Source organism: Xenopus laevis, chromosome 6L (assembly GCF_017654675.1).
Source record: "Xenopus laevis strain J_2021 chromosome 6L, Xenopus_laevis_v10.1, whole genome shotgun sequence".
In the NCBI taxonomy this organism is placed as follows: Eukaryota; Metazoa; Chordata; class Amphibia; order Anura; family Pipidae; genus Xenopus; species Xenopus laevis.
Genome location: NC_054381.1, coordinates 31474192 through 31501318, shown reverse-complemented (window position 1 = coordinate 31501318; position 27127 = coordinate 31474192). Strand labels below are relative to the sequence as shown.

The 27127-nt window shown below is 38.4% G+C and overlaps 1 protein-coding gene across 6 annotated transcripts in view; it reads right to left on the bottom strand.

Moving 5' to 3' along the window:
- Positions 1 to 599: 599 nt before the first annotated feature.
- Positions 600 to 27127, bottom strand: part of LOC108718477 (A-kinase anchor protein 9) — a 145009-nt gene continuing 118481 nt past the window's right edge. For all 6 annotated transcript variants that reach the window (XM_041565885.1, XM_041565888.1, XM_041565886.1 and 3 more), the window contains 20 exons: positions 24683 to 26566; positions 24131 to 24262; positions 21936 to 22448; positions 21159 to 21222; positions 20560 to 20672; positions 19174 to 19365; positions 17414 to 17602; positions 16369 to 16513; positions 16022 to 16244; positions 15008 to 15158; positions 13660 to 14328; positions 13211 to 13422; positions 12973 to 13081; positions 12561 to 12743; positions 10789 to 10992; positions 9730 to 9962; positions 8318 to 8403; positions 5531 to 5663; positions 3343 to 3467; positions 600 to 1093 (listed from right to left, as the gene is read on the bottom strand). In XM_041565885.1, coding sequence (XP_041421819.1) covers positions 1056 to 1093; positions 3343 to 3467; positions 5531 to 5663; positions 8318 to 8403; positions 9730 to 9962; positions 10789 to 10992; positions 12561 to 12743; positions 12973 to 13081; positions 13211 to 13422; positions 13660 to 14328; positions 15008 to 15158; positions 16022 to 16244; positions 16369 to 16513; positions 17414 to 17602; positions 19174 to 19365; positions 20560 to 20672; positions 21159 to 21222; positions 21936 to 22448; positions 24131 to 24262; positions 24683 to 26566 — 5598 coding nt within the window. In that variant the 3' untranslated portion in view covers positions 600 to 1055. The remainder of the gene's footprint in view (positions 1094 to 3342; positions 3468 to 5530; positions 5664 to 8317; positions 8404 to 9729; positions 9963 to 10788; positions 10993 to 12560; positions 12744 to 12972; positions 13082 to 13210; positions 13423 to 13659; positions 14329 to 15007; positions 15159 to 16021; positions 16245 to 16368; positions 16514 to 17413; positions 17603 to 19173; positions 19366 to 20559; positions 20673 to 21158; positions 21223 to 21935; positions 22449 to 24130; positions 24263 to 24682; positions 26567 to 27127) is intronic.

Here is a 27127-nt window from a genome sequence, read left to right as displayed (position 1 = left end):
AAATTATGGTCAGGCCGTCTCCCATAGACTCAATTTTAAAAATGGTTTCCTTTTTCTCTGTAATAATAAAACAGTACTTTGTACTTGATCCAAACTAAGATATAATTAATCCTTATTGGAAGCAAAACCAGCCTATTTGGTTTATTTAATGTTTACTAGAGATGCACCAAATCCAGGATTCGGTTCGGGATTCAGCCTTTTTCAGCAGTATTTGGATTCGGCCAAATCCTTCTGCCAGGCCAAACCGATTCCGAATCCGCATATGCAAATTTGGAACGAGGAGGGAAATTGCGTGAAAGCAAGAAAGTAAAAAATGTTTTCCCCTTCCCGACCCCCTAATTTGCATACGCAAAATAGGATGCAGATTCGGTATTTAGCCGAATCTTTCACAAAGGATTTGGGGGTTCAACCAAATCCAAAATAGTGGATTCAGTGCATCCCTAATGTTTACTTTATTTTCTAGTAGACTTAAGGTTTGAAGATCCAAATTATAGAAACATCCATTATCAGGAGAAGCCCAGATTCCAAGCATTCTGGATAACAGATCAGATTTAGCTTGTGTGAATACTGTATAGAAAGGTAAAAATTGTACAAAAGGGTTAAAATGATGAAATTTATTTTGTTTCAGTACCTTGACAAAATACCCATAAAATTCAAAACTTCTACCTTTACAAAAATAGGTCTCTACATATAAGTTCAATCCGCATTGCCAGTAGCAAATATGAGGACACAACGTTTTCTTCAGCCTCCAAGCAAGGCCGTCCGTTCCGCAATACATAAAAAGTTCGTTCACCCGTTTGATAAATACGTATAAGTTAATCGTTTAAATTAGAAATCCACAAAATGTACATTTAATTCAGAGGCTGATTTTTTTTTTTATAAGGAAACACAAAATAAAAATGCTCATATACAGAAATTCCAGACTGCTGGACGGGTGTGGGTGAAATTGTGTGCGATTGTGTCTGTGGGCTGCTGTTGGTCCCATTCGTGTGCACAATACGGAATCACAGAAGCAGCGCAGATTTACAGGAGGCAGGTCAAGTATTGCAAAGATATTACCTTCTTGTAGTGTGATGTGATGTGTTGGTGGAACCTGTAGGAATGAACACACTGGTTATTGAGCACAAGGAAGGACTGCTGGGGCACAACATCACTCTATGTCTGAACATTTCTATTTTGTCATACCTTTCTATACATGTGCGGCACATTAAAGCAGCCGATATCAGTCCTTTAGACCAATTCGGCAACTTATCTGCCCCTGTATGGGGGCTTCCTATGGGTCTGTGCGATCCATATCTGACCACAATATCAATCGGGAAGGTTTCATTTTTCAGGTGATCGAGCCGTCTGGCCCATTGCTCCTCGTTGCAATCCCTAGGGCCGAATGTTTGGAATATAGCCCTGCGTTGGTGGACATATCGGGAAAAGATCAGCTAGTTTGGCAAAGTCGCCAAACGAGTATGACCAGTTTTACACAAGCCTGGGCTTTGCGGCTGCCACATATATGTACGTGTTACACTGATTACTGCATGTACTGAACCTCTAGTAACTACTAGGGGATGCATGGAATCCAGAATTCAGTTCAAGATTTGGCCTTTTTCAGCAGAATTCAGATTCGGGCGAATCCTTGTGCCTGGCTGAACCAAATCCAAATCCTAATTTGGGAGGGAAGGGAATCGCTTAACTTTTTGTGACAAAACAAGGATGTAAAAAAAAATGTTTTTCCAACTTTCCCCCTTCCTGTCTCTAATTTACATATGCAAATTAGGATTTGGATTTGGTGTTTGGCCGAATCTTTCATGAAGTATTTGGTGGATTCGGCTGAATCCCAAATAGTGGATTCGGTGCATCTCTAGTAGCAACAAAGCGCAAAAGCTTCAGTTACACGTTTCTTTTCTATTTATTCAGCAGGACAATATCTGTTCTTATGCACAATCACAGTTGTAGAGTACAGGGTAGTGTACAGAATTACTCATAACAATGGGGTGATTTGCTCCTTATACCCTTCACCTTGGAAGAATAAGAGGGGCCAGTGCTAAGCAGCTAGACCCACACTCACCCATCTTTTGCCTGCTGGACCTGCTATAGCATCTGACCTGTTAAATGCCCATCCTCTTACCCATTCGTAGCCAAAAAGTGATGTCATTACTGACCAGCAGACCAGCTGCCCCGCCCCCATACCTACATGTGCACATACTAGCATGAAGAGTAAGGATTACATGGGGGCTGCACCCCACACTACTGATCATTATACTATAAAACTGTATAACGGTTTAACTACACCATATAGGGTTGACACTTGACCAGTTTTTACCCTAGTTTTCTTAAAGGGGTTGATCACCTATGTGTTAAAGTTTAGTATACTGTAGAGAGAGATATTCCGAGACAATTTGCAATTGGTTTTCATTTGTTATTTTTTTTAGTTATTTATCTTTTTATTCAACAGCTCTCCAGTTTGCAATTTCAGCAATCCAGTCGCTAGGGTCCAAATCACCCTAGCAACCATGCATTGATTTGAGTAAGAGACTGGACTATAAATAGGACAGGCCTGAATAGAAGTAATAGCAAAGTAGCAATAACAATAAATGTGTAGTCTTACAGAGCATTTGTTTTTAGATGGGGTCAGTGCCCCCCCCCCCATTTGAAAGCTGGAAAGAAGGAAAATAATTGAAAAAAAAAAACTATACAAAATAAACTACAATTATTTTTAACAATTTAAAAATATTTTAACAATTTAAAAATTTGATTAGAATGGGTCATTCAATAACCTACTAAAAGTAAGCTTAAAGGACCAGTAACACATTTTTCTTTAAATTTGTTTGTACTTAACGAAAAAAAACACCAATACAATTTTAACTTTAAATTCTTTAAAGTCTTTATTAAGAAATAACTTACCAATTCTCCCCCTATGCTCCTCTTCAGAAACGCTGACAGTGCGACGATCCATTGTGCAGTGCTCAATTTCTCCTCCCTGGCTATCTCCTATAGAAGGCAAAGAGGTGAAATCGAGTGCCGCACGATGGATCGGCGCCCTGTCGCCGTTTCTGGAGAGGAGTGCAAGCAGAGAATCGGTAAGTTATTTCTTAATAGATCGCAAATTGAAGGTTAAATGTGTCTTGGTGGTTTTTTTTCGTTATATAGAAAGGAATTTTTTTTACATTTTTATATTTTTAAAGGTGAACCACCCCTTTAAGGTATGGTGATCCATATTACGGAAAGATCCCATATAGGGAAAACCCTAGGTCCCAAACATTCTGGATAATAGTTGCCATACCTTATTTTCCCAATAAATAAATAAATAGTAGTATTTAAAGGTGTCCTCCGCCTGTAGGAATGGATTACCTGTGTGTACGCTGCCGAGCCGTTTCTGTAGTGCTTCTAGGCGGGTTATGTAGTCTGTTAAAGCTCTGTCAGGGTCATAATTCCGGAGATAGGAGGAGGGACTGGCATCAGAGACCGTATTATTCCTGTGCAAATAAAACAAGGCTCATTCTGTAGCTGGAATTATTTACAGGACACTTTGAAAGCAAAGGTATAACGCTAACAGAGGCAGTGCATTGATATCGCTGATCGACTATGCTGAACTGCTGTTTCAAGACAACAATGGCTTCCATCCATGAATAAGAATTAGGATTGTAATGAGCCTACAGCTTTATGCAGATCCCACAGTCACTCGCTGCAATGGCTTCAACCATGAGCCATACACTGACTGCTGGCAGACGTTTCAAGATAATAGTTTAATTTACCTCTGTAGTCTCAGGAGAACACAGAAACGTTTGGAGTTAAAGGAACAGTAACACCAAAACATGAAAGTGTTATAAAGGAATGACAATATAATGTGCTGTTGATTTGCACTGGTAAAACTGGTGAGTTTGCATGAGAAACACTATAGTTTATATAAACAAGCTGCTGTGTAGCCATGGGGGCATTCATGCAATCACAGGACACACAGTTAAAATCAGATAAGTTAGAGGATTCCATTTTCTACTACAGAGCTTTATTGTTATCTGCTGTGAATCCTGTGCCTTTTCTCATTTTTCAGCTTTGAATGGCTGCCCCCATGGCAACACAGTAACTTGTTTATAAAAACTATAGTAGCCTTTCTGAAGCAAATATGACAATTTTACCAGTGCAGGGCAACAGTACATTAAATTTCTGTTCCTTTAAAAGACTTTCATTTTTTTGTTTTACTGTTCCTTTAAGCTTTATCCTCCTGGAGACATGACAATTGACGTTCATTGTTCTTATTACTATTACCCTCACAGTAAAAGTAATGACACTAAGAAGCCCATGAGAGTACATATTTATTCCCTTGAGGGATGGAGACACACTTCGCTCATTAAAGGGATTCTGTCATGATTTTTATGGAATAGTTTTTATTTCTAAATTACACTGTTTATACTGCAAATAATTCACTCTACAATATACCATTTCATTCCTGAACCAGCAAGTGTATTTTTTAGGTGTAATATTGGTGTGTAGGAGCCATCTCAGGTCATTTTGCCTGGTCATGGAGCCAGGATGGAACTGCTTTCTGGCAGGCTGTTGTTTCTCCTACTCAATGTTACTGAATGTGTCGCAGTGGGACATGGATTTTACTATTGAGTGTTGTTCTTAGATCTACCAGGCAGCTGTTATCTTATGTTAGGGAGCTGCTATCTGGTTACCATCCCATTGTTCTGTTGTTAGGCTGCTGGGGGGGGGGAAAGAGAGGGGGTGATATCACTCCAACTTGCAGTACAGCAGTCTGAGCACAAGTCACATGACTGGGGGCAGCTGGGAAACTGACAATATGTCTAGCCCCATGTCAGATTTCAAAATTAAATCTGTTTGCTCTTTTGAGAAGCTGATTTCAGTGCAGAATTCTGCTGGAACAGCACTATTAACTGATGCATTTTGAAAAATGTTTTCCCATGACAGTATCCCTTTAAACTTACGCAAGTTTTTGGATCCTCATCCTGAGTATGCGTTCTCCCTAGGGTCTTAATACCAGATTTGAGATTTCTCGTCTTACATGAAAACACTTTCTATTTTATATGAAAAAAATTCTCTTTTGTTTTTTGGATCATTCATTATTAATTGATGCCTTTTTGACTATTTTGTTTATAATGTTTGGTTCTTTTGCATACTGAATTTTTACTTTGTTTTCTTCTGTTTTTTTGTGACAAGATATTTATGTATTACGAATGCCCATAACTAGGTGCACTGTGAAAATATTTTACATCCACCAACAGAGGGTGCTGTGAAATGCATATTATATATATATATATATATATATATATATAGCGACAATCTAGATACTGTTTTTTTAAGCCTATGATTAAGGGCAGAAACACTTGAAACGCGTCAGGCGGAATATGCTGCGACTGCGAGTCTTTAAATGCGGATAATTAATAAATACACATGTTTCCGGTGTTGCGGAGCTCTATTTCAACTTTATTTATCTAGCAGAGAGGCCAAGAAACATGCATGCTGTGCAGGATAACAGCAGTACAAAACCAAAAGGCTGCCCATTTTACAGACTAAATACCTGTGTTGGGAATTCACAGTGGACTGTGGGGAATCAAACTCTGATCTGGAGCGACATGCCAAGTGCCTCTGCTCCCCGTAATTATCCAAACTGCCGCTGGGAGGGTAGGGGGACTCTGTCCTCAGCTCATTGCCTGAAAGACAAAGAACCTGTATCAGGGGGGGAATGTTTTGCTGTTGAACCAACAGTTCTTCTGTGTAACATTCAAAATCAGGCCAACGTTGATTACAGGTAGACATGAACAATCTGGTTGAGCAATAGTGATAATTAATTATAGTCACACACAGCAGCTGACATTATTAATCACACTCAAGCTGGTTTTGTGAATAGGAAGCATTATAGATACAGAGAATGAATGAAGACACTAATATGAGAAGCCTCCCAGTTCTTGAGCATCATGAACAAGGGATGCACTGAATCCAATATTTTGGATTTGGCCGAACCCCCGAATCCTTTGCGAAAGATTCGGCTGAATACCGAACCCTAATTTGCATATGCCAATTAGGGGTGGGAAGGGTAAAACATTTTTTACTTCCTTGTTTTGTGACAAAAAGTCACACAATTTTCCCCCCCAGCCCCTAATTTGCATATGCAAATCAGGATTCGGCTGAATCCTGCTGAAAAAGTTAGAATCCTTGCCGAATCCCAAACCAAATCCTGGATCCGGTGCATCCCTAACATCTACACGCATTTCTGTGTTTTAAAATGACAAATATATTACTAAATATATTAGAGTTACACTAAATAAACTGTATACACTAAATATATACAGTTGAGCACACTAAAGTGATTCTATATATGTAATTCTTAGGACAAAAATGTTAAAGTAGAAATTGACCCCACCACCCACCATTTTAACCCAATGCTCACCCCCATGCAGAAGGCCTGCTGCTCTTTCCCAATACAAATCTATACCTGACCCCAAAAGTCCTCAGGGTCCCAGTACCAAAGCTGCATCTTTACCATTGTCAGATATGGTGTCTGGCTCCTTGGAAGAGATCACTGACCAGGAAGCCAAAAGCAAATCTACATTACAAATAGTAAGATTAACAGGATGGATTTGAAAGCAAATTGACTTGCAGTACAGGCCATATAATGCATCGGTGGGCTAGCAAATGCATTTCAGAGTGGGAAGACACTGGGTTTCATTTATAAACACTGGGCAAAATTTTCATCTGGGCAGTAACCCATAGCAGCCAATCAGTGATTAGCTTTTTTCAGCCATCTGTAGGTTGTATGGTGAAAGCAATCATCTGATTGGATTACTGCCCAAGTGCAAATTCATCGATTGTTTGTATGGTGGCCATACACGGGCCGATAAAAGCTGCTGACAGACCGAGTCGGCAGCTTATTGGACCGAAAGTCGGCCAGATCTCGATCGAATGGGACTAAAAATGCCGTTGGATCGCGGCCGCATTTGTTCGTTGATGCGGTCCTGCGATCTGACCTCCCGTTACTATTCGTTAGGATCCGATCGTTGGGCCCTACGGCCCACGATCGGATCAGCCCGATATTGCCCACCTCAAAACTTCCTTGTTTTGTGACAAAAAGTTATGCGCATTCCCTCCCTGCCCCTAATTTGCATATGCAAATTAGGATTTGAATTGAATCGGGCGAATCCTGCTGAAAAAGGCAGAATCCCGAACCGAATCCTGGATTCAGTGCATCCCTATGTACAACTGAGGAGCATTTCTTTTTGGGGAATATGGTTTATGGGGAATATGGTTTATGGGGAATATGGGGATATGGTTTACGGGGATATAGTTTATGGGAAATATGGTTCATGGGGAATATGGTTCATGGGGAATATGGTTCATGGGGAATATGGTTCATGGGGAATATGGTTCATGGGGAATATGGTTCATGGGGAATATGGTTCATGGGGAATATGGTTCATGGGGAATATCGTTCATGGGGATATGGTTTATTGGGATATAGTTTATGGTGAATATGGTTTATGGGGAATATGGTTTATGGGGAATATGGTTTATGTGGAATATGGTTTATGTGGAATATGGTTTATGGGGATATGGTTTATTTGGATATAGTTTATGGTGAATATGGTTTATGGGGAATATGGTTTATGGTGAATATGGTTTATGGTGAATATGGTTTATGTGGAATATGGTTTATGGGGATATGGTTTATTGGGATATAGTTTATGGTGAATATAGTTTATGGTGAATATGGTTTATGGTGAATATGGTTTATGTGGAATATGGTTTATGTGGAATATGGTTTATTGGGGACACAGTATGGCTGAGAACAGAAGGAAGCAATGCATTACTCTAACACACAAATCTGGTGTTCAGCAATGCAGGTATGGGGTCCATCATCTGGAAACCCGCTATGCAGAAAACTCTGAATTACGAAATGACATCTCCCACAGACTCCATTTTAGCCAAATAATCCAAATTTTTTACAATTATTTCCTTATTCACTGTAGTATTAAAACAGTAGCTTGTACTTGATCCCAACTAAGATATAATTAATCCACATTGAAAACAAAACCAGCCTATTGGGTATGAAGATCCAAATTACAGAAATATCCATTATCCAGAAAACCCCAAGTCCCGAGCATTCTGGATAACAGGTTACAGCAATTTGAATTAAAGAAAAAAAAAATCTTCATTCAGCCTCGGTGTATATTTTTTATGCATGTTTGTTATATACAGGTGCCTCCGTGACACCAAGCTGTACCAGGTATGAGCTGTTACTGACAACAACAATTAAATGAACGCCTTAATCATGTCATTAAGCAGAATACAATTATCGAATGTCACGTACCTGTAATTTGCCCAAATACGTTTCTATTTATACTGCTTGGACTAGAGCCAGTTGCTCGCTGCCACCTCCGAACTAAGAACTTCATTCTGTGCAAAACAAGAATCTTCACTTAATGATAATAGGAAATAAGAAAATAGTTAATAAAAAAAACTATAAAGTTTTACTATAGAAATACGATTGTACTTATTGTACCACTGACTGGCAGAAGGAAAACCCTGCTGTGTAAGTAAATAAATAATACAACTTTTATTGATACATGAGCTACATTTAATGAGCTGGCACTATATATAGTACTGATTACCTGACCTACAGGTTTTTGTAACATTAAGTAGGCTAATTTTGGCAGTACTTATGATTGGTTAGTAAATACATCAGGGATAGGCTGAGGTGGCAATTTCCCTGTTATGGATTTAAAGGGGTGGTTCACCTTTGAGTTAACTTTTAGTATGATGTAGAGAGTGATATTCTTATTATTTGTGGTTTTTGAGTTATTTAGCATTTTTTATTCAGCAGCTTTCTACTTTACAATTTCATTAGTGATTTGAATAGGAGACTGGAAAATGAATAGGAGAGGGTCTGAATAACAAGTAGCAATAACAATAAATCTGTAGCCTTACAGAACCTTTGTTTTTTTAGATGGAGTCAGTGACTCCCATTTGAAGGCTGGAAAGAGTCAGGAGAAGAAGGCAAATAACTAAAAAAAACTATAAAAAATAAATAATAAAGACCAATTGAAAAGTTGCTTAGTATTAGCCATTCTATAACATACTAAAAATAAGCAAACTACCCCTTTAAAAGACTTGTCTATGGCAAATACAACAATGGATGGATCACACGGGCACATTGGACTTAATTGGACTTGAATGGACTAAAGATTTTTTAAAAAACAAATTTGAATTAGATTTTCAAGATTTATCATACTCTGGCCCTTTAAGAACTCGAATTCGACTATTCGCCACCTAAAACCTGCTGGATTGCTTTTGAAGTCAATGGGAGAGGTCCAGGGATCAATTTTGAGTTGTTTACAGCCTTCCTGATATTTGAGTTTTTGGATCGATTCAATTCATCAGAGTTTTAAAAATTCAATTTTATTAACAAATTTCGATTGGACGCATTTCAAAATTTATGGGAGTTTTTAAAAACTAATATGAACTGAAATTCAACCCTTGATAAATGTGCCTCGTAGTGTATTTACACTGCTAATAACAGCAGACTTGCCGTTTGTAACTACTGCCTTGGAGCTGTTCATTCTTTTTCTATGTGAATTATCCGTTGACAGGCAAAGGGGTAGTGACAAACCTTTTAGGGTACAGTGTGCCCGATGTTAAATTGAAACCCCCCCCAGAGGAGCTGCTCATAGGGAATACACAATACTGTTACACACAGATGAAACTGGCCTCAGTATCACTCACCTTGAAATGGCTATGGACACTCTAACAGCGGAGCGGAAGCGCGTGAAGGCTCTCGTATGGTGCGTTATGACTTCTAGGTCTGTGTAGCTGGGTTGCCCACCCATTCTGCCAATTAGAGCTAATGTGGCATCTTCACATTCCTGAAATCCGCCAAGTAACAGTAGGAGGTATTTCTTCTGGTAAACAAGGGCTTTCCTGAAACTCTCTGCCCGGAGGTATTTGCTGTACACTCTCTGAAATACATGGAGGGAGATCAATTTTAGGAAGAACTTCTGCCTTCCTTGCTGCTGCATCTACAGTGAAACCTTGATTTTAAGTACCCTGATAAGTACCCTGTTTTCCCGCATTTTACATTTTTTATTTGTGGTCCACTAATTTATAATTCATTTCAATCGGAGCATTTCCATGATTTTAAAGGGATCCTGTCATTGGAAAACATGTTTTTTTTCAAAACGCAATTTTTTCAAAATTGAATATAAAAAAATCTGTTTGCTCTTTTGAGAAATGGATTTCAGTGCAGAAATCTGGTGTAGCACTATTAACTGATTCATTTTGAAAAAAATTTTTGTTTCCATGACAGTATCCCTTTAAGTAATGCTTTCCTGGATTTTACATCAAAATTTTGTCCTGATGTAGCCAAAACTGTTTTTTCCTCTATGAATGTTATTATTTGTGAAATAAAGAGGTTTAAAATACTAACCAGATGTATATTTTACCATGGTTCTGCCTTTAAATGGCCAATTCCAATTAATCTGCCCCTGATACAGTCCTGCACCAATCACTTATTGCTTTAGGTTGTGTAAATATTTTATCTCAAAGTAAAACAAACTTCTGTGTATCCTTTCAGTACTTGAAAATAAAAAGTTACTTTAACACATTTCACTGATTGATTTTTTCCCGGATTTTACATAATTTTTTCCTGGTCCCCTGAAAAATGTAAAGTGGGGGTTCTACTGTATGTAATAAAGGCGCCTGAAATCCCTCAGATTTAGCTGGAGACATAGGATAACGCTACCAGAGTCACAAAATTCATTTATATTAAAAAAACCTCATTATTACTTTCAAAGCAGTATTTTCTGATCCCCGTCCCGAATCCCTCTGCGTGGTTTCAATCCTCAGTTCAGCTTTCACTTTGGATAACTCTGCTTCTGTCAGTTTCAAAGACTGCTGTAGCCTTAGCTTCTCTCGGGTCCACAGCTCTCTCTCAGAGGCAATGAGTATATCGATATTAGTTGTATTCTCCACTGATAATGGTCCAAAGGACTGCAAATAAACAAATATTAGGATCATTATCAGGTGTTATTATTATTATGTGCATCACACATAGACAATCTCCCCAGAACACCAGAGTGGGGGTGACTCAGAGCCTATGAGTAAGGGCCCCTATAGGAATGAAACGAGTTAGGCCTCCATTTACTATGTCCTAATAAACATTTTTGTATTTTTATAAACTTTTGAATGACATTTTGGAGGGACTCGCACCTCTTGGTTCTCTTGGGGGTGACTCATAGTTAGACAAACTGGTGGAAGGATTTCGTATGTATAACAACATTACTATGAAATGTCTTTATACGGATATTCCTATCGGTTTATTTTAGCAGAAGTCTTCTCTTTGGAAAGTGTGGTATCATTCAGCTGCAGTCTAATGCTATATATCAAATAACGCTTTGGAGTATTAGCTATTAAAGGCACTCTGATGCTTTATAGAACATCTTACTACCTCCTTGTAATTGGTGGTGGAGGGCATAAATACTACCTTAGAACCCATACATTTTTGGGGATTTGTTTTGAATTGCTTTTTTTTAAGTTACAAGTCTTGTTCCACAGCCCATCACTTCCAAGACAAAAAAGAAACAATAAGGGGGTGGGGAGGATACCCAAATAGTTTAATGTTTTTGTTTGTGGTTGTGAAATACAGGGGAAGGCAGTGTGTAATGTGTAAAAAAATGTTTTTAATTTTTCACACTGCCTTCCTGCTTTAAAGAATTGTTGCAGGTCTCTTGTACTTCTGCCCCAGGTCTTTGTAAATGATCCCTTGTATCTACTTACACTATGTTATAAATATTAGCACATATATCCATATTCTCCTGTTTGCAGCCAGTAGATATATGTCCCAACACTAGTGCCATATTGTAGGTAGATATACTGTATTGTGCCAAACAAACTCACTGCAAAACCTACAATATTATGCTAACAGGTCTTTCCTTCTTTCCCATTTAAACAGGCAATTTGTCTTCACCGATTGTGATTGGTTAACATATGTGTTGCTTTTCTGATTGGTCACAACCCCTATATAAGCACTGTACAGGGGTGTGCCATTTAGCCTATGAGTAAGTGCAACAACAGGCACGAAACGCGTTAGGCCACATTCTAACATGTCCTAATAAACTTTTTGTATTTTGTTTACTCGTTGCTCTACTTTTTGGAGGTACTCACATCTATGTTTTGGTTCTTCTGTACACGCACCCTTGGACTGGGGTGAACTGTGAGTATGCCCTCCAATTGAAATTATATTTACTTCAGTAGTGCCCATATGGGCTTTGTGCACCATTTAATTTTGTAGGGCTTTCCTTTTTCCCTTTCTTATTCCATTTTTGTCTGAGTGCTGATGTTCTGAATATTACATAGGAACCAGTAGGGTTTGATAGGCTCCTAAAACTGAAGTTGCAAGTGTCGTGAGTGCTTTAAGACTAACCCCCTGATTTTCAATAACTTCCAAAACATGCTCACCAGAAGCCAAACAAACAGCAGCTGAGCTCGTTCTTGGTAAACACGAGTTGGCACCAAAGATGCCGCTTTGGGTTTGCAACCGCCCACAGTTTTGTACTTACATGGTCACCTGACGGTCCTCTCAGTCGATGGCGACAGGCCTCTTCCTCAAGTCTTAGTAACGCATTCCGGAGATCGTTCTTTTCCTCCGTCAATCGACTGACATATCCTGTAAGCTCTGCATTTTGTGTCAGCAACTTTTCTGTAAGTGTGTTTGTGGATATCCCGGGTGGGAAAACAAAATTCTGTGGTTCAGAGAGAAAACAATCAATCCAAATGGAAATAACAAGGGCTAATATATCCAATGTAAACTACTTCATGCAGGTCCTAAAGGAGGAATCTGATTCCTACAAGGTGCAGTATTACACCATAAAATGACAAAGTGAAAGGCCTATCACCAGTGTCAAATGTTGTATATAAAACAAAACATAAACACATTTGATATACATTTGATATACTGTATCACAAACTCACCTCTCCGTCAAGTGACAAAACTGCTACTTGTCCAAGCTGAAATATAATCTCCTGAATGCTGCTTTTTGACCAGGTCAAGTCTTCATGGTCTACATCCTCAAACTGTATCCTTCAATGACATAAATCAATAGGTAATTAGAAATAAAAAAAACAAAGTTATTGGGGGAAAAACATGCCATGGCTTGAAAATAAAAAGGAAACGCAAAAGGAAAAACAGCCGTCAATGGGCAGCTCTTACCTTTGGCTGGCTTTGTTGGACAAGTGTTTCAGCTTATCGGACACCCTCTGCAACCTTTGCCTGATGGTCTCTACACTGAAAGGGCCCCCTCCTCCAATATAGTCACCATTCAGTGCGATGGAAGGAACTTGTCTCAATGATCTGGGAGACCTTTCCTCGATCTGCTGGTGCCCATTACTTCTTGGTGTGTCTATGGTGCTTTTCCATCCACTCTAAAAAACATTTGTAATTAAAAAAGTTCAATTTATAGGGTTTTTAACAGGGAGGCCACAGACCTTACAGCCCTAAAGCTCATTGCTAATTTTGATATATTAATCACTGGTTTCCGTTGCTATAATGCAGTAATAATTACTTGAACATTATTAGGAGCAATACTTAAAGGAGATCTAAAGGTCAGCAAATGATTAATACTGAGTTTGTGGCATATGAAACATAATGACGTGACTTACAGTACTTGCACCAAGCTCTCTTCTTTCACTTCTCTGCTCAGCGACGACCTGTTGATTATTATTATTTTCCAGTCTGTGGATTGTCTCTTTCAAGTGTTTTTCCTCTGCCTTCACTTTCAGTAACTGTAAAGTTTTCTCATTTAACTTCTGCTGGAGGTCATCCACCATGGCCTTAAGCTCCTGTGCTTGTACATGAGCAGCTTTTCCAGAGTCGTTCTCTGCTTCTATCTGCTTTCTATGATTCTGCTTTTCTTCATCAATGCTTTGTCGCAACTGAACGCACTCCAGCTTATAGGACTCCATTTCTCCCACCAACTCTACAATGCGATGATGCTTAGCTTCCAACTGACTCTGCAGGCCTTTCAGTAAGTCATCAGCCTGGCTGTGTGAATCAGACTGTTCACCTCCTTCACACTTTTGAAGTTGTGTATGTAATTTTGTTCTACAGTCTAGTGCATTTGTCAGCTCTTTACACCGATTCCTCTCTTCGTCAAGGAAAGCTTGAAGCTCTGAAGCCTTGCTTTTCTCCTGTGACAATTCGGCATCAAAGGTAATTTCCCTAGACGCTATCCTTTCTTGGAGATCTTTTACCATCTGCTTTTCATTTTCCAAAAGGTTGCTGATCTCCATAATCTTCTCATTTTGTGTCTCAAACAACATTTTCAAGTCCTATTCAAATAAAATTACAGTTGAATATGTTTTATTTTCTATGAGCCAGTGTGGCCTATTATGTGCCTGATGGATATAAAATATGCATCTATATACATATGTACACTTTATATTGGCACCATGTTCATTAGTTAAATTGCAATAATGGTTGCAGGCAAAAATCTTTGGCCTGTGTAAAGCAGAAGTAAGCCATGTGATTGGTTTAGAGCTGCAGTATAGTGCATTATTCACACATTGACCCTCCCCCACTATGCACTAACACAAAATCTATTACTGAGGCTTAGCCAATAATTTTTAATTTGAAGCCCTGCTGTTTCTTTCATGGGAGATCAATATAAATGAATACAAGATGTTTGGCATGAATGCTATCACTAGTATGGTCCTAAGAATAATAAATATATTAACCGGCATATATAAAGTCCTGTCTGATGCACACAGAGAAACAACAGCGGTAATGCCTGGGTGCCAGTTAAAATTTACATCATATTTCCATTCCAACAAAACAAACCTCGCTCGCAGGGCTTTTCACTGCAAACAAAAAACAATGGTTTTATTCAACGTTTCAGCCCTTCAACTCGAGCCGAGTGTTTTGAGGATGGATAAGCTGCAGGAGACATATCTATAATAATACTCCGCTTCATCTCTGTAATATTTGCAGATGATGAAATGGTTTTCTTACCTCAAGTTCTTCTTTCCCCCTCTCTTCACTGCGCTCCACTTTGGATTTTTCTTTCTCCAGAGCCCACTGCAATTCTCTAGCCTTTTTTTGCTCGTTTGCTAAAGCTTCGCTGACTGCGTCAAGATCATCTGACCTCTGTTTGATTTCCAGCCTGTAAATTAATATGCCCTGTTAATAACAGTATAAATGGTACCTGATATCAGGATGGTGCCCAAACATTAGATCGTAATCTACTAGAAGCTACTGAGTTGGTCAATATTAAACTGCAACATTCGGATACATTGCTAAATTAGATTTAACATTACCAGACTACAACAAAATATACCAAGCAAATAGCCATGTTTGTTACCCACAACACTATATTTTCCAGAAGTCTAAAGTAATTGTGGGAGTTTGCTAAATGGTGTCCACCATAACTACAAATGCAAAGCAGAATCCATTTTGGTAGTGCACATGTATACTATTCTTCAGAGCAGGCCAGATGGGTGCATTGCTACTCCCCGCAAGTAGCCACAAGTTGCTAGGAGCATGTTAGGGCAGAGACACACGCTCAGATTCGGGGAGATTAGTCGCCCAGGGACAAATCTCCTCTTCTTCTGGCGACTAATCTCCCCGAACTGCCTCCTGCTGACTAGAATGTAAATTGCCGAAACTTCGGGCGACTTTGGAAAACCAAGCACTCCAAGTGCCATCCCGCTGGCGATTTCGATTTTAGCCAGCGGGAGGCAGTTCAGGGAGATTAGTTGCCCTGAAGAAGAGGTGATTTATCGCCGGGCGACTAAGTCTCCCAGAATCTGAGCGTGTTTCTGCACTAATAGTGAAGGTACTTTTGTAAAAAGAAAAAAAAAATTAAACAAATATAACAAAACAAACTTACTATTTATGCAAACACCCTTTACATATTTACATAGGCATAAGTGAAGTATTATTCTTTGCTTTTGTTCTTTGTTTATGTTTCTAATAACCAGCATCCAATGGTTGTTGTGCTTAAAGATCTACAATTAACTGTGTTACCTGAGAGACTCCAGCTCTTTAAAGTGCTTGTGCTGTAGGCTGAGGGTAGACTCCAGTTCAATCTTGGTTTGTGCAAGTTCATTTTTAACTTCGGCCACCACATGTCTCTCTGAGTTGAGCTGCTCTTCCAATTCACTGGATTTTACGCTTATCCTATTAAGTTGCAGGTGCAAATCTTGAATCTGATGCGCATGATCATTTTCCAAATTTTGATAAGACATGTCTGATAAGTAAACACACAAACATTTTTTTTTAAATGTGCTTTAGTCACAGCTAGAAATACTGTGTAATGATAATCCATGAATGAACTTCTCAACCATGAACTGGTAAAAACTTAAAAGCAGTACCTTCCACTATTGACACTGATAGTGGTTTAGCAGCAACATCATTCCTTAAACTTAATAGCTGAGAACGAAGATCCTGGACCTCGAGTAACAAGCTTCTCCTGTCTGCATTCTGTATGCAGTCCATTGCATTTATCTGCTCCATTCCCTTTAAGAAAAAATATTTTAGATTATATATATATATATATATATATATATATATATATATATATATATATATATATATATATATATATATATATATATATATATATATATGTAAAAATGCAACTCAAACATGCACATTAAATTATCTACATTAAAGTTACTTTACACAGCTGACACACTATATGCTAAAATACTTGCTACTGTTCTATTAACAACATTTGGCAGCTCCATGGCTTCTGCGCATATCTGCCCTCTTCCTTGTTCATTTGTACACCATTTATCCTACTGACAGCCAATTGGATTAATGCTATGCAAAATGAATAAATAGTGGGCATGTGTACAATATCATTTATGAACAGTCTCTGCACTCTGCAATCAGGTAAGCATGTTACACATCACACAAGTTGTATCAGAAAAAGTCTTTATTTTGCAATGTCCTACCACTTTAGTAGGACTTTGCAAAAAAGGTAAACAACCCATTTAAGCAGTGGCGTAACTAAATGTTACTGGGCCCCACAGCAAATTAATTTTAGGGCTCCAACATATCTCCTGGGGCCCCCTGCAGCCGCTGTAGTTATGCTCCTATATTTAAGTGTCAAGCAAAAATGATACTGAAGGGTAGGTTCAGAGTCCGGTCGTTTTCCTGGCGAAAATTAGGGTGAGTGCTTTCCTTCTTGTGTCTAATCAGGTTACAATTATCTTTTAGTATCTTGTATATGGAAGCAATATAAGTAATTGGTCTATTCATTTGTAGCCAATCTGCCTCCTTCCAAATTGGAATTTGCTATCAATGGTTGACCTAGGGTTTTATTTTTAAATATTGTTCTATTCAGGGCCTTTCCTGTGCATATTTTGGTACATCATTCAAACACCAATAACTTTTGAACATTCTTATAGCAACCTGCTCCTGAAGCCTGTGTTGCATGTGATTCACTAGTGTGGCTGCATCGCAGGTACCCAGAGATGTCAGCTGTGTGTGGAATGCAGAGATCATAACATCTTGTTCCCTGTCAAACACTTCCTGTATGGCTCTGAGAAGCTCTCCTCGCCAGTCCGGGATAAGGTCATACAAGTCAGGACTTGCTGAAGCCTACAGAAAATAAGAAACATCTGATATAGTTTTACATCAACATCAATAAATCCAATATTACAAAGAATAACCACAGAAAAGATGAACATGATGACATGAAAAGATGGATATTTGGTAACACAAACACATCTCATTGTCCCCTACATATAAATGTGTAGCCCAACACATCCTTAGCACTGCACCTATACCTTGGTCTAGTTTAGCTAATAAAACTGCAGAAGTTCCTCCCTGCTTATTCACTGGAATATAAGTTTGTGTCTGCTTCTCTCACAGTCTCTTCTTAATATACTCTTGGACCCAGAGCCTCCTTTCTGATACGAACCATAGAGTCCTGCGTGGAACCAATTTCTAAGACCCGGACCCGACCCAAACTGCAACCCTCATATTTACCCACTTTGATCTGCTTACTCTACTGACCCGGGCCCGCAACTGCCTTATCCGCAACCCGACCCGCCGACCACCATCAAACAGGAAGTGATGGTGCTACAAACCGGAAGTGACATCATCAAAAGTGGGCGGGACATAACGTTTTGTAAAACTTTAAAAGGAGTAAAATATAGACAATATTACATAACATAAGAAATTTAGATAAGACCCGCAACTCCACCCACCACCCACATCTATACCCGTACCTGAAAATCCTCCCCTCATTACACAGGGTGCCTGCTTTTTTTGCAGGTAACCCGCGGGTACCCGACCCGCTGCAGATCGCTAGTTCCTGTCTCTGGTGTTTCAGTCTGTCAGATCAGTAATTCAGGTGCAGAATTTAGTTGATACATTTCTCAGCAGTCACTGCTGTATTAGCAACAATTGTATCAATTCTAACAGCTGCCTTCTAAGAAAAGTATCAACTAAATGTATCAATTTAGAATAGTTTACAGAGTTGGCAAACCCACAGCTGCTTTAGAAAGACATAAGAAGATGAAGAATGAAACTTTAAACTTAAATATTAGAAAAAGGTCACACATAGAAATTAGAAAGTAATTGGAAATTACTTTCAGTACAGTACAGTAATTATTTCTGGTGAACTATATGAAACCAACTGAACAGGTAAAAGCGTTGGAAAGGGAACAACCCCTTTAAGAGTATTTTGGCATAAGCCTTTAACTTTTCCGGCACACGCTGCTATTTCGGGAGATTAGTCGCCCGGCGACAGATCGCTTCTTCTTCGGGCGACTAATCTCCCCTTATTGCCTTCCCGTAGGCTAGAATGTAACTCGCTGGCGGGATGGGACTCTGATCGCCTTGGCTTTCCGAAGTCTCCCGAAGTTTCCTTGTGAGGCAACTTTGGAAAATGAAGTGCTCCGAGTGCAATCCTGTCGGCGATTTAGATTCTAGCCAGCGGGAAGGCAGTTCGGGGAGATTAGTCGCCCGAAGAAGAAGCAATTTGTCGATGGGTGACTAATCTCCCGAAATAGCAGTGTGTGCTAGGTGCTAGTCTGACAGGTAAAACATGTCGGTCCATTTCCAAGATAAAAAAAAAAAACAATTAGAGTTGGTTTGAAGTGCTGACAAAGCAGCCACCAATAAAGGAACACTGCTTGAATGATTAACTTGTATGACAAACACACCTTAGCCTCCTTGTGAATTTGCATTTTGCCAATCAAATCTTTCAGAGATGCAATGGTTTCAAGCAAAGTTTTTCTCTCCTTGAGCCAAGGCTCCAGGTTGGCAGGGAAAGACTGGGAATCATCGTCAGCACCATCTGGCTCAGTTAGTGATAAAACCTGAATACTCTCTTGGTGAACTGCTCTTAACAAATTCTGCAATTAAAGAACAACAATTAGTGACGTAGACCAGACAGCTTTCAGATCATAACAGGAGAATAAATACAAAGCTATTCTCTACCCTGGTGGCTCTGACTTTTCGAAACAATATCACAGAAGCCAGCTCATTAATAAACAGGTCTTTGCTTGAGTAAAGCAAACATCAAAGCAAGGATTACAGAAAGTAATAAGCAAAGACTGCTTTCAATTGCATTTACAAATAACTTTAAAACCAATGAAAATGTGTTATGAATGTGTTTGTGTAATGACCTTGGAATTATATTTTCTCTCATTGGGCATAATTTTATTTTTAGGTTTATGTCCCCAAGTCAGTATATTAAGCAGACCCCAGTCTGTAAAAGATTTAGAATTCCTGGCCAGGGACCAACTAATCCAACTGACTATCTTCCAGCAGACAATACTGCTTTGTGCTTTCAGCTATTGCCATCTTAGATTTTATGAGCAGTTTTAATCAGTCTTTAAAACTGCTTTTAACGCTGTTTATTTTTCCACTATTCATTAAAGGAATAGTCCAGTGTGAAAATAAAAACTGGGTAAATAGATAGGTTGTGCAAAATAAAAAATGTTTCTAATATAGTTAGTTAGCCAAAAATGTAATGTATAAAGGCTGGAGTGAACAGATGTCTAATAAAACAGCCAGAATCCAACTTCCTGCTTTTCAGCTCTATAACTCTGAGTTAGTCAGCGACTTGAAGGGGGGCCACATGGTACATATCTGTTCAGTGAGTTTGCAATTGATCCTCAGCATTCTGCTCAGATTCAAAAGCAACAGATATGACCCATGTGGCCCCCCTCAAGTCTCTGATTGGTTACTGCCTGGTAACCAGGGTAACCAGTCAGTGTAAACCAAGAGAGCTGAAAAGCAGGAAGTAGTGCTCTGACTGACATGTTATACATCAAATCACTCCAGCCTTTATACATTACATTTTTGGCTAACTAACTATATTAGAAACATTTTTTATTTTGCACAGCTTATCTATTTACCCAGTTTTTATTTTTACACTGAACAATTCCTTTAACAAGGCAGGAAAATGCAGAGTTTAAAACTTCCATATCAATACAGCACTGTAATAGCATTCAAAGGCTTTATGTTTCATTCCAAATTGGCAACTTTCATCCGAACCCAAAATTTCATTACTGAATTTCATTTTTATAAACGAGTGGCCTCACCTTTATCTTGTTCGGAAATAAATCTGTTGTAACTTCATCGTCACTTCTTACTCCATCTGGAACAGATTCAAAATTTGGAACGTAGGCTCCTTGGCTCCAGTCAGAGCCTGTGTCTGAGAAAAAGATAACTTACATTATTACTAAACCTGCATGCCAACATCTAAGGAATGAATGTAAAATTAGCAGGACATCCCTTTTAATACTGTACAAGGTCTAAACGGTAAAAGGTTTCTGTTTCGGCACAACCATTATATAATTAAGCACTGCTGGCAGGCAGGAAAAGATAGGGCATATACCATTGAAATCAATACAACGTGTACCGAAAGGTAATCCACATACATGAACATAATACACAAATGTAATTTAGCTGTAATTTGCCATTGAATGCTTGTAACCTAAGATTTAAGATACTCAGGCCCCTGTAAAGCAGGTACAATATGAATATGAAGAATGAATGAAGAAAATGGATATGATGTAATAGCAGAATGTTCTATTTGCCAGGAAAACATCCACGACTGATTCGTGTTTAAAGCAGTTATTACAATGTAAACACCCATAATGACCATTTAAAGACAAAATGTAAGCAAAAAGTACCTTACCGCTAGAGGTGGTATCTGTAAATTGGTATGGAGTAGGAAGAAGTGAATCTGGCTTAACAGGCCCCTAAACAAAAGAAGACATTTTTGCTGTAAAATACATAAGAAGACTTCTATATTAACAGTAATGCTTCATAAAACTGAAATCCTAAGAAAATTTGCAGTGAGAAAATAACAGGTATGAGATTAATCTATCACTTTGCTGTTATCCTAATTTGTAAGCAAATAAGAATGGCTAGAGAAGAATTCAGCTACAAACAATTTTAAATGTCCCACTTAATTATTAGCAAGACCAGTTTTCATTAATATTAATTTATATATATATATATACATATATATATATATATATATACCAGGCAATGTGTGGCTGGTGCACACGGTGAAAAGAATCCCATGCCTGTGTGCTGGTTTATTATTATTATTATTTATATATATATATATATATATATATATATATATATATATATATATATATATATATATATATATATATATATATATATATATATATATATATATATATGCTATATAAATAAATGTTGATGATGAACCGAATCCTAGATTTGGTGCACATATATATAAAGAAAGACACAAATAGGTGTCAGCCTCAAACCTACAGGGCAGTAAGCTGACAATAACGTTTAATATGAAAGATCCTGATAATGATAAAAGTAAACTGTCTATAGCTTTCCCTGTTAAGGTCTACGAATATTCAGCTAGAGAACAATGGAAAAATATATCTATTTCATTGTTTAATGGGAAAAAATGTTAAATTCTTACAGCTGTGGCTCTCATGGATCCTATCACCGCTTTCAATGCTTCACATTCCTCAGTGAGAGCCTGAACTGCAACATACTGATCTGTTCTCAGTGAGTCTGCCTCTGAAATGTGTCTTGCCTCCATATCAAGGATTTCAGCAGCATGAAGATCCTGCATTTGCTCGATCTTTTCTATGTACGGTTTTATAATTGCTGCTACGTCATCAGAGGTGCTGCCCCACCGTGCTTCATCCAGCACATTTTGGACTCCCGTATCAGTAAGATGGATTGGTGGAGTCTGGTTGCTATTGTTAACACTCTGGGTTTTCTCAGTTTGTGAGGAAGATGTTTTTGTTTCTAGGGGAGTCGGCTCCAGGTTTCCTAAGCTGCCAGGTAAGTCATCCCTTAATTGTTTCTCTTCTGCTTGTTGTGCTTCCATTATCATATGAGCTTTAAGTTGCTCCTCTGCTTCCATCAGGCATTTCCTCACATGACATAGGTCTTCTTCTAAGTGGCTAATACTTGCCTCTTTTACCTGCAAGGTCAAAAGATACTTATTATTACCAGTCAAAACAACTTTTGCTCATCTTATTGCCTGTCTATAACCTCCGAGGCAAGTCATGCAAGAAATGTTTATCTAGTTATAGGGGTTGTTCCAAACACTTTTTTCAGTTCAGTTCCATTGTTTACAGATTGTTCGCCAGAAATAAAGATCTTTTTCAGTTGCTTTCCATTTTTTATTTGTGACTGTTTTTTTCAAAATTGAAGTTTAATGTTCCTGTGTCTGGTGTTTCAGTCCTGCAGTCCAACCCACTATACCCCACTACTCATCCGCAAGTGATGTCACTCCAGAGGCAAGCCAACCAGCTAAAGGAAATAAATTTGCTAGATCGTCAAGGCTGGGAGGGAAGGCTAAGACCCGCAGCTCAATCGGATAACCCAGGCAGGGTACCAGCAGACCACTCACCTAGTTTGTGAATTAGGAACGTTCTACCTGACTGCAATGTGGGTATTCCACAGGTACCCAACCTGCTGCAGGTCTCTAGTTTCAGTCTGCCAGCTCAGTAATCCTGGTACAGATTCTAAATTCTTATAATTTGCTACATTAGTTGATACATTTCTCAGCAGCATCTGTATTAGCAACTATTATATGAATTCAAACCACTGCCTTTAAAAGGGAACTCCACAAAAACATAACTTAAGCTTTTTAAAAAGTAAACACAATTTCAAGCAACTATGCAGACTTTTCATGATTTGTAATGGTTTGGAACAGTTTCCTAAGCCTAGCCCCCTGCTCTCCTTCTGATCTGTCTGACTACTTTGCTGAGTTGGCTGACTACTGTTACTTTGTATCAGCAGCCATCTGTCCTCAGCCTGCATCCTCCAAACCCCACAAATCCCTGCACATGTGATTTTAATAAGGAACAGAACATCACAGTGCAATGCATTGTGGGTTATGTAGTTCCTGCATGCTGTCTGTAAGATATGGAGAAGTTGTTACAATTTGTCATTGTTTAGTTCCTCTTTCCCTGCTAGGATTTCAAATGATGCAGAAAGAGAAGAACTGTTAAACAGCTGGATTTCAGCATAGAAAATGGCATGTATTCATACTTTTTGAAGAAACCGATAACAGTAATGGGTATATTAGGGATTTCTGTGTTATGTGGGTCTCTTTATCAAATTTGGGTTTGGAAGCCGGAGTTGCCCTTTAAAGAAACTCAGGCTTTCTGCTCAGCGGGGACAAAGATAAGAAATGTAGCAACTAAATGTGTGACGCCACTCCCAGAGCTGCTTCAGAAAGAAGGTGAAAAGTGAAACACAAATAGAAAACAGAAAGTAACTGAAAAAAGTATTTCTGTCGAACCATCTTAGAACAACTGAATGGAGAAGTGTGTTGGAAGGTGAACAACCCCTTTGAGGAGCATTTTAGGTACCTGATAAAGGTACATCCAGCAGTCACCGATCCAAAATGAACTGCGCTAAAGGTTCTTTAAAGATGGAGGATGTTGACAGTGGTATAACAATATGACTTACATTTAGCAATATATTATAAGCTCTTCCGATTGTAAGTTTTTTTTGTAATGTAAATCTGTTTGTTCAATGTATAATATATTGGCACTTAAAAAATGTGATAATTATGATATATCCTAGACAGTGCTTCATAAATAAAATACAAATACTTGTATTGTGGGTGTAAGTGATGTATGTATTGCCTACCAAAAGCTCCTCTTTCAGTTTCTCTGCCACCTCTCTGTAGTGAGCCAATTCTTCCCTGGAAGCTTTAGCCTCTGCTTTGAGTCTTTCAAGCTGCTCTTCTGCAACACTGCCTTGAGATGGCACATGTAAAAGCTGCACAAAAATAAACAATTGAAAGGCAATGTTTCCTCACTGGAAAGGTGACATTTAAAAAGTTACCAATTGATTTATGTTAAACGGTTTATGACTCTAAACAACTAACACTGCTTAAAAAACCCAACAATCATGGTGTTTGAAGAATTAGACTGATGTAACTGTTCTGATACGTGTAATTGATAACAATATATTCAAAACATTAAGATCCCTTCTTCAGGCAAATTCTGATATGAACATTTGACTTAAATAAAATCAATATCTGTAGAACATGCATTAATAGAAATTCCTATGTTTCAAATTGCAGGGTATTCTGGTGGCACTAATAAGATAAATAAAGGTTGTGCTTAAGACTTCAGAATGCTTTATTTCATAACAATGCAACGGATTATAAAGAAACAAAAGGAAGCAACCGATTACCTTTGCAGCATCAGGTGTTTCCTCTAGAATTCTCTCATCACTTCTATCATTAGTGCAGTCCAAAAGTTGCTGCAGTTCAGCAAGTTTCTTATCTTTTTCAGCAATCTGTTGATTCGCAGTGACGGCATGCTCCCGTTCAGCCTGCAGTTCTTCATGGAGGTCTGATAACTGCTTCTCTAGCTGTAAAAGTCTTAATGATAGAACAGAGAAGTTGGTCTCTGCTACTTCTTTTTCATGAGATTTTGAAGTCTGAGTTCCTTTGGATTCTTCTTGCAGAATGTGCAAATCTGTCTGTCGCATCAGCTTAGAGTGCACTTGGATAGCCTTCACTTGAGCTTCACTCACCAAAGCTGCAGCCACCTTTTCCCTGAGTGTGTTTTCCATAGCTAATATCACTTCATCATTGTGATTTCTTTGAGTCTTTACTTGCTCCTCGAGCAACTCAATTTCATTTGAACACTGTAGAAGTTCTAGGTCTTTTTTGTTAATATCTATCTGAAGTTCTTGTAACTGGGACTCCATGTTCTTCATGGCTTTCTTCATGGCTTCTTCCGCAGAAGCAGACAAAGCCTGGTTTTCCAAAAGTTGGACCTTTTCACTTAATGCCTCTCTTAAATTCTCCTCACTCTTAGAAAGAGATGCATGCAATTTGGATAACTCATCTCTCAAGAGTTTAACCTCTGCCTGTGCATTTTCTAGTTCTATCTTTAAAAAGGTGGCCTCCTCCCCATTTAATTCTGTGTTTTGCAGCAATTTGTTTTGCATCTGATCTGTTAAAAAGTCTTTGTCTCTTTCCACCTTCTCTGGTACATGACTTTGCTCTACTTTGTCTAGTTTGTGACGAAGATTTTCGATTATCCCATTTAGTTGTTCAATCTGCACTTCTTGTTTTTCTAGAAGCTCCTTCTGAACTGCATATTGTAGAAGTTCTGCATCCTTTTCCTTAACAACCTTCTGCAAACTCTGTACTTGAGACTCTAAGTTCTGCATGGTGCTTTGCACAGTCTCCTGCACAGAGTCAAGCAGAGCCTGACTTGTCAAGAGTTCAGCTGTCTTTTCTCTTAATGTATCCTCCAGTTTCTCTATAACTGCAGACGTATTTTCTGGAGACTGTTTCAGTTTTTCTAGTTCTTCTTTCAGCGATTTCAATTTTGCTTGTGTTTCCTCAAGCTCAATGCTTTGTAGACCCTCTTTGATACCAGAACTTCCACCACCTAAAGACATTTCCTCCTCATCGGTTTTATTTTGGTATTCTGAATTGCCAGAGACTTCAATGCTAAAGACTGAATCTGCAACAGTGCTCTCTTCCTTTTCAGCCAATGCCACCTGGAGTTTCCTTATATCTTCATTCAGTTGTTCTATGACTTGGCTCTGTTGTTCTAGTAGCTTAACTTTATCATAATATTGCAGCAGCTCTAAATTCTTTTCTCTTATAATTTGCTGAAGTTCCTGTAGAAGAGAATTTGCTAAAGGCTCTGATGTAGCTTCCACCTCATTGTCTAATCTTTTATCAGCAATTTGGCCTTCTCTCACATTATTTAATTCCTTTTTCAGCAACTCCATTTCAGCTTTTGTTTTGTCTAGTGCAGTCCTTGTAATGGCCAGCTCCGTATCACTGAGCTCCATCTTCTGCTGTAGCAAATCTTTTTCTGCTGTTATGGCTTCAAGCTGGTGCTTACTGCTATCCGAATCCTCTGTCATGCTAGTAAAGTCCACAGACACTTTGCTGTCTATATTTGCCAATTCATCTTGAAGTTTCTCAATGATTTCATTAAGTTTTTCTATCTCTTCTTCACTGTTCCTTTTAAGACGTTCTTGGTCGCTTTTTAAGCATTTTATTTGACTCTTATATTCTTTAATTTGATTATTCTTATCCTCAATAATCTGTAAACATACAAAATTAAAGCTATTTATAATAAGAAATGGAATTGTTCAATATGATCTAAAACAATAACTTTAATAATGCATTCATTGGTGCAACAGCCCTTCTGTAGAGATTTAAGGTGGCCATGTTGCTTTACCATCTGGATGTTGCACACCACCACAAGGGGTCATGCAACATTTAACAACAATCCAATTTCCTTTGCACAAGCTGTCTCACAGATATGAAGTGGGGTGAATATATAAAAGCTGCAGAGATAGCATGATTTGATGGTGTGTTTAGGGAACAAGGCACATACATTTAAGATAGTAAATAGTTGTAAGTGCATGAAGTATACTGGCTTTAAATTACATATCTGTTAAGAACATTTACAGTCTCCAGTGTGTTTCTATATATATATATATATATATATATATATATATATATATATACATATATATATATATATATATATATATACATATATACAGTGGTGTGAAAAACTATTTGCCCCCTTCCTGATATCTTATTCTTTTGCATGTTTGTCACACAAAATGTTTCTGATCATCAAACACATTTAACTA